At 40.8% G+C, this 13,078-nt stretch overlaps 1 protein-coding gene across 2 annotated transcripts in view; it reads left to right on the top strand.

Annotated features, from left to right (window-relative positions):
* The window catches only part of PAPSS2 (3'-phosphoadenosine 5'-phosphosulfate synthase 2), a 109,558-nt gene that overhangs the window by 73,241 nt on the left and 23,239 nt on the right, over positions 1–13,078 (top strand). For both annotated transcript variants that reach the window (XM_086379240.1, XM_086379239.1), the window contains exons 5-8: positions 476–594; positions 721–834; positions 2,745–2,856; positions 9,858–10,063. In XM_086379240.1, coding sequence (XP_086235366.1) covers positions 476–594; positions 721–834; positions 2,745–2,856; positions 9,858–10,063 — 551 coding nt within the window. The remainder of the gene's footprint in view (positions 1–475; positions 595–720; positions 835–2,744; positions 2,857–9,857; positions 10,064–13,078) is intronic.

A 13,078-nucleotide genomic window follows, 5' to 3' on the forward strand; every position in this document is an offset into this window, starting at 1 on the left:
ATATGTCTGTGCCCAGAAATCTGTCTGAAGTTTCAAAGACTGTTTTTCAAAACTACATATAGCACACACAACTGTTTATCAAACCGTAATATCTTCAGTGTCTCCATGGGCTTATGAAAATGTGGGCTTGTATCTCTGAAGAACTGTCACCCCAGCCATAAGCAATCAAGTTCGGAGAACTATAACAAATATATGTATGTGACTGTGTGCGTAGGAGGAATCTTTCAGAGTTTTCCTCCCTCTGGTCCTCCTTTTCCATTCTAATTCACTGCAGAGGGCTTGGACTCAGGGTTTATGAAAACACAGGTGTAAGTGTTCTTACCTATGGCTGGAGGTCAAGGAAGGCTGTTTGACCTTTTCTGTTTTAGTCTGAGTACAATGGTTGAAAACATTTATTCCAACATGTGCTGTGTCTTATTGAGTCAAAACATTGTTCTGTTGGTGCAGACGTTCCTTTCAGCCTTCTGCTTTGCAGGGTTTACGGGTATTGATTCTGATTATGAAAAACCTGAATCTCCTGAGCTCGTGCTTAAAACCAATTTGTCCTCTGTGAGTGACTGTATGCAGCAGGTGGTAGAGCTTCTACAGGAGCAGGTGGGTGGACTGAACTTTAAAAAATAATAATAATAATTTTACAAAGTCATGAGAGATCATCTATTTACTGAAGTGTCCTTTATATAGTTTTCATTCCAAATGGTTACCAAGTCTGCTTCCTTTCAGAACATTGTACCCCACACTGTAATCAAAGGCATCCATGAACTCTTTGTGCCAGAAAACAAACTCGACCAAGTCCGAGCTGAGGCCGAAGCACTCCCTTCATTATCAATTACCAAGGTAAGAGGATGCAAACTGGCTGACGGAAAATTTGGCTAAATATCAGTTATTATAATCCATTTACAGTTACTCTCAACAATAAGGTAGGTACGCATAAGGAAAATTCAATTCCTATAAAGAAAAACATTTGCTTTCGCCAACATTTTTTTTTTTTTTTTTTTACTGCTTTTCCAAGAATATCTCTCACCAAGAGTTGCTACAGAGCAGCTGATCAATTTTATGTTCAGGAAGTTAACTTCTATACTTGCAGAGGACAGTTATATATAGTTGTTGTTATACTTTCAGTTATACCAACATACAGGCATTGTGTGCTAAGTTGCTTGTGTCCAACTCTTTGTGACCCTTGGGACTGCAGCCTGCCAGGCTCCTCTGTCCATGGGATTGTCCAGGCAAGAATATGCGTGGGTTGCCATTTTTTACTCCCGGGGATCTTTCTGACCCAGGGATTGAACCAGTGTCTCTTGTGTCTCCCGAATTAGCAGGTGAGTTCTTTACCACTAGCATCACATGGTAAGCACTGGGCAGTAATTATTTGTTGACAGTTGCCAAGAAAATAGTTTGTCCAGAATATAAGTGTTTCTTAGACCACTGAAAAGTTTTACTAAAACAAAAAGCAACCCTAATCTAAAGTGATATGAATGCCTTGATCTTTTTCTACACTGCACATCCCACTTTTCCTTTATCAGGGAGAGTCCAGTATAAGTAGAGGGAGTTTTAGTTACATGGATTTACCACCTGGATGATACCACCTGCCTGCCAGTGCAGGAGACAGAAGGGATGTGGGTTTGATCCTTGGGTTGGGAAGATGCCCTGGAAGAGGAAATGGCAACCCACCTCAGTATTCTTGCCTGGAGAATCCCATGGACAGAGGAGCCTGATGGGCTACAGTCCATAGGGTTGCAAAGAGTTGGATATGACTGAAGCAACTTAGCACGCATGCTTTGTAGATTAGGGTTAGTTGGTTCATATAAGGTGATCAGGTTTTCATTGGTAACCTCTTGGTATCCATTAAAACCCTGGACATTTTTATGAGGCAGAGTACATTGGGAATGTGCTTCAGCTCATGAACACCCCAGGCTGTAGTAAGTCATGACAAATTTATAAACAGAGCTCCCTGACTCTACACAATAAATTCTGAGTTCTCCAATGCTTCAGGCAAATGAGCAACACATAATCATAATTGTGGAATTTGAGTTCCAATAACAGAATGGTCTGCAAGGTACAGAGGAACTTCAGAGAATCTAATGATTAATTTTTTTGATCCTAGGGATGACAGGGAAGATTTCAAAGCAATGGTCCACAAGCTGGGTTTTATTTTTTTTAATTTTTGAGATGGATTTTCAATGATGAATAGGGTTTTCAGGTAAAGCGGGGGATGGGCTTGAAACCATGTGTGTGTTCAGACTATGCATGGGCTGGCACCGTTGTTGACTAGGCTCCTGGGTGGGGAGTCGTGGCAGGTGAACGTTCCTACAGGAGCCCCTAGGGCCAGAGCTAATATCATGCTAAGAAGTTTGGACATTTATCTTAGAGTCAATGGTTTGCCCAGTTCAATCAAATAGCTAGCATATTGGTGAAAACAGTGTAGCCAAACCATAATTATTATGGAATAAAGAATGTACAGTGAATCTTCAACATAGTCGCAAATTGTAAGAATAGACACAGCCCAAAGTGCTCAAAGAAATCATCCCCATTTGGAATCCTTTTGCCACCCTCCCAGTAGAAGGTTCTAGACTTACACTTCTCCAGGTCCTAGATCATGGGCCAGCATTACATCTGGGAACGCTTAAAACATAAAGTGTTCTGCCTTCATTCTCTTCTCAACTGAGTGAGAATGGACTGCCCTGGGGCCGGACGGCTGGGACACAGAGCTCATGGAAATGTTCACCTGCTTTTTTTGTGTTTTGCAGCTGGATCTTCAGTGGGTCCAAGTTTTGAGTGAAGGCTGGGCTACTCCCCTCAAAGGTTTTATGAGAGAAAAGGAGTACTTGCAGGTTGTACACTTTGGCACCCTGATAGATGGTATGGGTTTTTGTTTGTTTCTTACTCTTTATCATTAGAAAAATATTTCTCAGAAGTCTTCACAGGAACAAGAAAAGCTAATCGTTGCTTTGTAAAACATACTGTGAAAATATGTATTTATGATATGTCCAATTATGTATAAGCTTCCATTTTTAGGGTTTTTTTTGTTGTTATCCTCAAAGGATTATTGATTACCAAAAGCGAAGAAACCAAAAAATGAAGGTTTAACTTCCACACAGTCAAGAGAAGGTTAAGTCTGTTTCACCTCCACTTGTCCTTTGCTGGCCCTGATATCAGAAGGCAGTGGACAGTGAGAAGCACCATTGCCAGCTGCCTGGACCATCCTGGGGGAGCCAGGGTGAACTCCGTATCACTGCTGGCTTGTGGGATGCCTCCCATCCTCCAGCAAACATTACTGCAGCAGCTGCCTTCTTTGGTGCATAAAGTGTGGCTATTCATGTCCATACATGAAATATATTAGGATGACTTCATCCACTGAATTCTACTAGGGGATTTTAAGGCAGCTTTCTGGGCAGAAGCTGAATGGCTTTTAGAGAACTGCTCTTGTCAAGGTCGGAAGGATGTGTTATTCAGAACACTTCCGGATCCTTCTATGATCATTTCCTTCCTAGAACTGTCTTAACCTTATCAATTAGCATTTATCTATTTCAAGATCTTGGGGTATTATTGATACGTGGGGAAGGGATGGTGATAGATGCACACTGAATGTATAATACTAAGCAGGGCTTCAAACCTTTTAGGAAGAAAAATCAGGTGTTCTTTCTTAAGAAAGATGTTTGTGTTCTAGGCTTGTGTCCAGGGAATGGGACATAAAGCAACCCCAGCTGTAGTTAGGCTCCCCATACTCTCCAAAAGTCTCCTTAATTCCTACATAATTAATAAAAATAGTTACCAGGGATATAATAGGTAGCCCACCTCTGCCTAAGCAGATGCAGGATATCATAGTGGATAAGAGTGAGCCATGGAGCCCGACTCTGGGTTCATTTACCAGTGATTAGCTATGAAGTTGGAACACATTACTTAAACATTCTGGGCCTCAGTTTTCTCATCTGTAAAATGGGGATGTTAATAACAGTACCTACCTCATTGGGACTTAAAAGACTTAACCTTCTCATTGGGATGTTGAGCATTTAAAAGGATACCTTGTCCAATACATTTCATATATTATATTCCATAAAATATATTCCATATATTAACACCTCCCCGCCACCCCCATGTACAATTAAAAGGCCATGAAGGTCTTGAACAGACTAAGAGGCTTATCTCTAGTAACATCCATTTGGAAGTAGCACAGATAAGACGTTCATCAGCTAGCCAACAAATATTCATTGAGTGTCCTTGGATGTCAGGTTTTGTTCTAGCTGCCGGAGATAGATAAGGAAGACAGATATGAGCTTGCTGGGACAGGCAGTGCAGTTCATCTGAACTCTATGGAGGGGTTTTCCAATCACATTCGTGGTTGTCAAGCTTTTTTGTTTTTTTTTTTTAAGTTATTGCTGTTTCAGTGAAATCTGAGGCCACGTATAAAACAGATGAAAATGGAACTGCTCCTGTAGAAGGGGTGGGCTCGGCCTTTCTCCTACCCACCTGCAGCCCTGGGGGCATTTACTAATTGCATAAGGCAGTTGAAACACTCTGTCCTCTACCATACCATGTTAGTCTCATGCAAGAGCTTGGCTCGGTGGATTTTGAACTGAGTGAAAAGTGAAGTCACTCAGTCATGTCCAACTCTTTGCCACCCCATGGACTGTAGCCTACCAGGCTCCTTCCTTCTCCAGGGGATCTTCCCAACCCAGGGATCAAACCCGGGTCTCCCACATTGCAGGCAGAGACTTTACCATCTGAACCACCAAGGAAGCCATTGGACTGAGTAGACAGGGTTACATTTCAAAAATGATGTATTTCTACATCAGAAGGTTGAGCAAGATATTATTATACAGATATCATTTCATTTTAACCAGTTTATGAAAGTTTGAGTCACCACCATTGAAAATTTGAAATAACTTTGGTAGTCACAGATGTGGCCATTTTCATCCACCATTAAACAATTGTACATCTTGATCACCTAACAGTCTGCCAGTAAGGTTTCTATTCTGACTCTGTCTCCCAAAACTATTTTTTGGTTTTAATTTTCTCAAATGGTCACAATTTATCCCATAGTTAAAACAAACTAGTTTGTTATAAAAAAAAAAATTAGTTCATGTACTCAGTCCAAAATCAAAATAAAAACTCACTTTTTAGTGTTTTTGATGATTATATGAGTTACTCCTTATATTACTCAAGGATCTGTTTTCATGTCAGTGTATTATCACTTTATTTCTCACTGGATATATAGTTTCGAGGTTGTCACAGATTCTCCAGTGATAAATGTCACATCTAAATTTACAAATGGAACCTTAAGCTTGTATTCTTGACTGGTGGCATCCAAGTAGGGTTAAGACATGGCAGCCTTGTGTGACCTGATCATTTAATGGCAAGTCTTCCATGGCTTTGACTTTCTAAGGCAGGGCTTGGGAGCTTTCCTACATATTGCCAGCATTTATTCAGCACATAAGGTGTTCTGACCCCGGTGCTTGACATTGGACATCACATTTAATCTGGATTAACGCCACTGTAAAGGTGTTTTGTCCATATGAGGGAATAGTATTGGGAAGGTTAAATAACTCACCTGAAGTCTGGATTCAACTCCAAGTTATCCTGGTTCTAAATCTGCATTTTTTCTACTGGGCACACTTTCATGTCCTCCAAACATCTGGAATTCTAGGATATTCTAGAGCAGCTTGCCTCCACACCTCCCAAAGGGCGACGGTAGTTATTGCATCGCTTATTTATAAGAAGCAACTTCTTGCTGAAGTTGGAGGGGCTTTTGACATATGTTATAATTATTTAAAAACATAATCATTTAAACAATACTTTTGGATTTTATTGGACAGTATTCAATACAAATTCTGTTTTCTCCAGCTTTTTGCTGTCTTATATTCTCTATTTTTAGAAATGGCTGTAGCAAAAATCTCAGTAATTTGTCTGTTGTATGTATAAAATTTCATAATAGGAATTTGTTCTTTGACATTGTTGCTTTACTATTATTTTGATGGAAAGTTGAAAACAATATTTTTCTTAACTGTGTTTGTATTTCTCTAGGCATGTTCCTTCCTGGTATGTACTTTAACTTCCCAAGTAGTTAAATTATTATAATTAAATGTGTTATATTAACTAGAAATGGTAAGAACATGACTTAAAAAAAAATCTAAATGAAACAGTTGGAATTGCTAACAGTTCATGATCCAACCAGTTTTAAGAGAATAATACTGCCTTCTGTTGATAGGAGTCCAAGTAACAGGAAATTTCTGGATCAGATGCAGCTGTTGTTTATAATGTATTCAGCTGACAAAAGTAAAGTTGTTTCTAAATTTTTATTGCATATTTGTTCTTGAGATTTTAAAAACTTATTATCCTTTATGCTAATTACTTCTACTGAGTGTTTGTCCTCATTTAGTTTCACAAATCTGGAATTTTTTTCCCATTGCATTTATAAAACATTTTTAATTGATGAAAGATAAGTCAATTTTAGATGCAATTTAAAGTGGATGCACCTGGTTGGATTGTGGATGATTGTACTTCATTTGTTTGTGATAAGTGATTATGCATGAATTTAATTTCAAGCTATGATGATTGATAGTTATAAAACTGGGAATAAATACATGCCCACTGTGATTGTAAATGTCTGTGCTGTACAAGAAGAAAAAGGTAAAATTCTAAAGATATCATTTATCTTGAGTATTATTTTCATCATTGTTGTTTTTCCTTGAAAAAAGATTAGTCAATAAAAAGTATTTTAGTTTTTGCCTACAAACAGTCCCAAACAAATGATAAATATATCTGCAAGGTTAAAACAAGAAGCTTGACAATTATTTAAAGCAAAAGCAAAATTATTCAATTAAACATGAAATAAGTGCTGGACTAACTATAGCTAAAAAACCACGATATTCTTTTTCACAGTGAGTTACACCACAGTGAAATAATCAGGGTGGTTCCCACCAGAGTTGAAGTACATAATGGAAAAGGGCTGAAAGCCCGAGTCAATGTCTAAAGCTAAGGAGGATATTTCAGCACAGAGTTAAATAGTAGGATAATTTTATGTATTATCAATGGAAAAGTTGATTAAGATAGGGGAACGACAGTAAATTTTTTACCTGTGTGGAGTTGTAGCTACAGGTGTATGAGATCAGTTGGCATTTCTCCTTGGTAGAACTCCCTTCCACAACATCCCACAGATTAGCTGTCTTGACAACCTATCAGGGAGTGCTGTGTCCTTAGTCGGGATTTTTCAATCAAGGCCAAGATGAAGGTGGATCAGAGGCTGCTCTGGGGTGGAATCTAGTAGACCAGAAGAGCCAGTGGCGACAAAAGACTGGAGCGTTCTTTGGAGTTCAACCCAGAATCACTGATGGAAGGCAGCACTGCAGGTGCATTGCAGGCAAAGCTGGGTTTCCTCCAGCATACCACCAACCTTTTGCTCTGCATCTTGTCTTACTTGACTTTAGTCAAGCTACTCTTCATAAGCAGTGTGGTCAGTAATCCACAATCCACAGAAAGCATGATTTCTAATGAGATCATCAGCATCCTCAGAGGAGTGTTTCTTTGCAGGCCTCCTCTTTTTATCAACTATACCATGCAGTGGGCTTAATGATCTTTCATCATAAATTAATAGAGTGCTTTACAGTATGGCTCTTCCCAGTAACCCAGGGATGTACATGTTATTTATGATACTGTTTTCCAAGTGGAGAAACTGAGCACAGAGGTGAGTGACACAGGTAGTAAATAGGAGATTACTTGGCTTTCAGTTTAGTGCTCTCTGTAGAGGGCTTGCTTGGACTACTTTTATTGTCTCTGAACTTTGAAACAGAGGAGTTGTTTGAGCGACAAAAATCATTACTTTCTGTGCACAGGTATCTTCCTTGTTTAGAAGGCTTCTGGAGCAGATTGCAGGATTTTATGATGGACATAATTTCTTTATTGCCGGAAGTTACCATCTATATCTGGTGGCATGATTTATGTCCTAGTAACTTTTAGAGAGTATTTTAAATGTGCAAAGTGATATGCCTGCAAACTTTTGTTTCATAGCTAGCAGGAGAGTATTATGCCCCAAGGGGATAGAACTCAGACCTCAGACCTTTATCAGAGATGGTCTAAAGTTGGATTTTGACAGGTAGATTTACAAGACTTCATTAATCTATGGTACATTGCCTCCAATGCATAAGTAACAGTATTTGATTCCTGTTTTGAATTCCTGAGTTTGTAATGGGGAAGAACACATCTGACTCCATATCTCCATATTTGATCTGTTTCTTTAACTTTTGTATTCTATTGTTTTAAAATTTATTTATTTTAGTTGGAGGTTAATTACTTTACAATATCGTAGTGGTTTTTGCCATATACTAACATGAATCAGCCATGGGTGTACATGTGTTCCCCATCCTGAACTCCCCTCCCATTTCCCTCCCCATCCCATCCCTCTGGGTCATCCTAGTGCACCAGCCCTGAGCACCCTGTCTCATACATCGAACCTGGATTGGCGATCTGTTTCACATATGATAATATACATGTTTCAATGCTATTCTCTCAGATCATCCCACCCTCGCCTTCTCCCACAGAGTCCAAAAGACTGTTCTATACATCTGTGTCTCTTTTTCTGTCTCACATATACGGTTATTGTTACCATCTTTCTAAATTCCATATATATATCTATTGCTTTTTTTACAAGTTAATCAATAAGGGGATGTTGCCCATAAGCTTACATTATACATAATGCCCCATCTCTAGGAACCCTGGCTTACATGAAATACCTTTGTTTAGCTAAAATACCTTTAAGTTAAAATACCTTTGTTTAGCTCACAGGAAACCTCCTAACCAGGCCCAACCTGAGAATAGCTGCAGTAAGGAAGATATTAACACATCCCCCTCGGGAGTCTGACTGCAATTAGGAAATGTTTGACTTTATCCCCTCCCCTTTGGGTATAAAAAAAGCCTGGATTCAGGAAAGATGGTTCTCTCAGATGGAGTCTACCAACTTCCTGGTCTGCTGACTTCCCAAATACAGTTGCTATTCCTTGCCCAACAACTCATTTCTCATAGACTGATCTGAGGAGCAGTGAGCAGTCAAGCTTAAACTGGTAACAAGTTGAATGTTTTCTTTATTCACCTTTCTTTCATTCCCTTCTGAGTCTTGAACTTGGCAACACCCCCCAAATTGCCCAAATATTCTTTAGTGTTACACCCTTAATTCTGTGCCCCCATTTTCTCACTGTAAGTACAACAGAAAGTCTGACATACTTGCTGGAGTGTTGGGGCACCATTACAAAAGCGGGGAAACAGCTGTGTAATCTCTTATGTTCTCTGGCTTCATTAAGGAATCACAGACCTCCCTTCCCATCTTCAGGGGGTTGGTTCCAGGAGCCAGTGCATATAGCAAGCTTTGTGCATGCTCCAGCCCCATGGTCCAGCCTCTGTATCTGTGGATTCCTCATTCACGATTCAACCAAAGGTGGATCCTCTATGAGGCTTGCTATCTGCAAGGTGATTTAATATGCAGGTGCAGGATTTGCAGAGATGCCAGGCAGTGCCTTTATTTGGTCTAATTGGATTTTTAAAGACTAAGCTCCCTAGTGTGTGGAAGTCAGGACGGAATTTTCCAAAGGGAACTCAGAAGGGAGACAATCCCTCCTGGGCCTCCAAGTCACTTACTGAAGCCATCTCCACAATTTGAAACACCCCACTTTTCACAAACGCTCCATCTCTTGCTTTGAGAAGCCTCTTCTTAAAGGATTGATCACAGATTCTAGAGAAACTAGTGCAGCAGCACAACTATGTTAGAGGAGGGTCTTGATGCCTTTTGCAGGAAATGGCACACATGGGAGTCCCCTTTAAAGGAGCACATGCCTCGTACCCCACGTTCACACACCACATGGCTCTTTCCACAGATGGAGTGATCAACATGAGCATCCCTATAGTACTCCCCATCTCTGCGGATGATAAGACACGGCTGGAAGGCTGCAGTAAGTTTGTCTTGACACACGGAGGACGGAGGGTGGCTATCTTAGAAGATCCTGAATTCTACGAACATAGAAAAGAGGAGCATTGTTCCCATGTGTGGGGCACAACGTGTGCAAAGCACCCCTATATCAAAGTAAGTGGCAAAACCTTCAGAGGGCTTTCTTTCAGCTTGGGTAAAAAAAAAAATCTTTTCAATTCCTTCACGAAGGACTTAGAAAAACTGTGGTGAGATGGAAGAATGTGTTTCTAAGGGAGGTATTGCAAGCTTTGCCTGGGGAGATCCTTTTCATTAGGGAAAAGAAATGACTTTCTGTTTGAGGGTTGGTCTGAATGGTCTCTTGTGATGGCCAGTCCCCTCAGCTAAACGGGTAACAAATGGACCAGAGAGAGAATTGTGTCTAGCATCCTGAGGAGAGGACTAAAATCATAGCTGTGCTATGCAAAAAACCACAGTCAGAGCTTGCAGCCCTGTTTATCTTGAAATTCACAAGGGAAGTCAATTTCTTCATACAGACTGGATCCAACTGGCCTCTGGAAAGAGACTTGGAGTTCCTGCTCTGTGGCCATTGTGGGGGAGGAGGGTGGTGGTCAGTGACATTGTTCAGTAAACAAAAGCACAAATAGCAGCAGTTTCCCGAAGGAAAATGCCACACTTTCATTAGTGGATATTTTTAAGATTGAAAAATGTGTTCATCTGATTAGGATTGTTTTGGAGTCAATCTGCCTAAAGGCAAAACAGACTAAAAGTTTTCAGATTCCTTTAGAGCTTCTAAATGTTGGCAGTGATAGGGTGGGATGGCAAGGAGTGGAATTGCTAGATGTAGATGTGGTTCATTTTCCATAATGAAAAATATGTGAAATTGAATGCAAAAGCCATCCTTCATCCAAGATTAGAGCATTAGAGCAAAAATAAGAAAAGACACATACTAGTGATTTCAGAAAGTGCACAGGAATAAAGAACCATTTGCAACCCAGGAGACTCTAGAAAGCCTTGTGATTAAACAAGGCAGTCCTCTCTCTGGTCTTCTGTTTCTTCATTTGTAAAAGGAGCGGACCAGATGTCTTCAGAGATGTCTTCCCGTCCCGTGACTGCACACAACGGATGTGTGAAGAAACCTGTCCAAATCTGTTAGACAAACCTTTTCTTTATTTTGGTTGTGAACTGTTGCAAGGTAGAGAGAGCTTTTTCAAGGCCCCTGGTGGAACACAGAGGTCAGTGGGTGAGCAAAGCAGCTTTTCACTTATTGGACACAACTGTTCACCCTGCTGATAGGCTCAGAGCCATCTGAACATTTTCTCTCCAAGAGGCTGGCAGACAGTCTTTAAAATAATTGGACAACAGCTATTTGAGGAATTATGTTCCAAGCCTTAATTATGCCTTTATTTCATTCCTTCTCTGATCATAATCCTATAGGTTTGGGATCTGACCTGCACTCAGTGACCTAAAGAGCAGTGATCCTGCTTCATGCCAGTTCAGATACTTTCACTTTGGGGCCCTAACATTCACATACACATCGTTAGCACTAAAAAGAAAAAAAAAAATCCAAAGAATTTCTTAAGCAGTTACTTCTTTTTATCTTGTCTTGCATCCGGTGTTGGCAGTTGGAGGTCAGAATTTCTTAGATGGTGGGGAGAATGGTGGTGTGATTCATGGCCTTGACAATATAGTCAGTGACTCAGTACCATTAGATCATTAGAGGGACTCTGTCAACATTCCCAGTGAGCTCATGGTGAGAAATGGGCCGTGGATAACCAGAGAGAAAGAACCACTCACCCTGTATAAGTTACACTTTGAGTGCTGAAGGTGTGTTTATGGGAAAGGAACTCTCCTTAATGCACATTTTTATTTTTTTCCTTTAAAGTTCTTTTTTAAATTTTTTATTCATCTTTATTTTTGTCTGCACTGGGTCTTCAGCTCGCAAGCTTTCTCTATTTGCGTCGAACGGGGCCGGGGGCAGCGGGGAGGGGGGGGGGGAGTGGGCGGGGCGGGGGGCGAGGAGTGGGGGAGGATGCGGGGGCGGGGGCTACTCTCTAGCTGCGGTGCACCGGCTTCTCATTGTGATGGCTTCTCTTGTTGCGGACCCCGGGCTATAGGTGCATGGGCTCGGTAGTTGTACTGCATGGGCTTAGTTTCTCCGCAGCATGTGGGATCTTCCCAGACTGGGGATTGAACCCGTGTCCCCTGCATTGGCAAGTGGATTCTCAACCACTGGACCACGAGGGAAGTCCCACTGCAAATCTTGTAGCACCTTGAAATTCACAGAAATTAAATTTTTTTTTTAATTTTCAGAACCCCAAATTTTTCCAACAGTAATTGCTTCCAAAAGTATTCATAGGCCTTCTTGTATTTCCATGTGGCCCTGGGAGTTATATTTGCATGGAAAGTGGTCAGTCACCAAGGAAACGGTCTGCCTCTGTTACACAACCCCTCACTGCAGTTTGCCCTGACTTTCCATCCCAATCCTCCCAACCCTCCCTCTCACTAATACGGAACCACAGATGAGATCATGAGGAAAAGCAGGTGAAACTTGTAAAAGTAATGCTTAAAGGAATCCTGTTGTCTTTTATCCGTGGCTCTCAAAGCTTTTCCAAATGGTAATTGTTTCTCACAACGCTCCTGTGAAGCACCTAAGAATCATTATTCCTCTTTTATGATGTAGAAACCAAGAGTAAAGAATAGGAGGGAAGATTTTTATATCCTTTAGCCCTGCAGTGAAGACCATTATGGTCAGTTCGCCCAGCAGCATTGCCTGTTTAAAAATTACCCATGACCAGAGCCTTCCTTCACACTTTGATTTCATTGGCCTGGGCTCAGTTCTGCCTGTCCTGGGTTTTGAAGCTCTTTGTGACTCTAATGTACTATGAAGGTTGAGAACCATGGCATTAGATAATCATCCGGAGCTGTTTCTCATGGGGCTCCATCAGGGTATATCCTGCAAGCACCTCAACTCAACATGGGCAACTTCACCCCAGCACGGTCCCCCGCCTGTGTCCCCCAAGGTCCACCATCCAAAGCATGGTCCATGTCCAAATCCTGGATATCATTCTTTTTTTTTTTTTTTTCAGAAATAAAATCAACAACATTTGTTTTCCATAATGAATTTTCTGTTTTTAATGTACATCTTCTGGCATTCTGAAAAAATATATT

The sequence above is a fragment of the Bos grunniens genome, chromosome 26, assembly GCF_055505025.1.
Source record: "Bos grunniens cultivar Pamir isolate PY7600 chromosome 26, Bosgru_T2T1.0, whole genome shotgun sequence".
Taxonomy (NCBI): domain Eukaryota; kingdom Metazoa; phylum Chordata; class Mammalia; order Artiodactyla; family Bovidae; genus Bos; species Bos grunniens.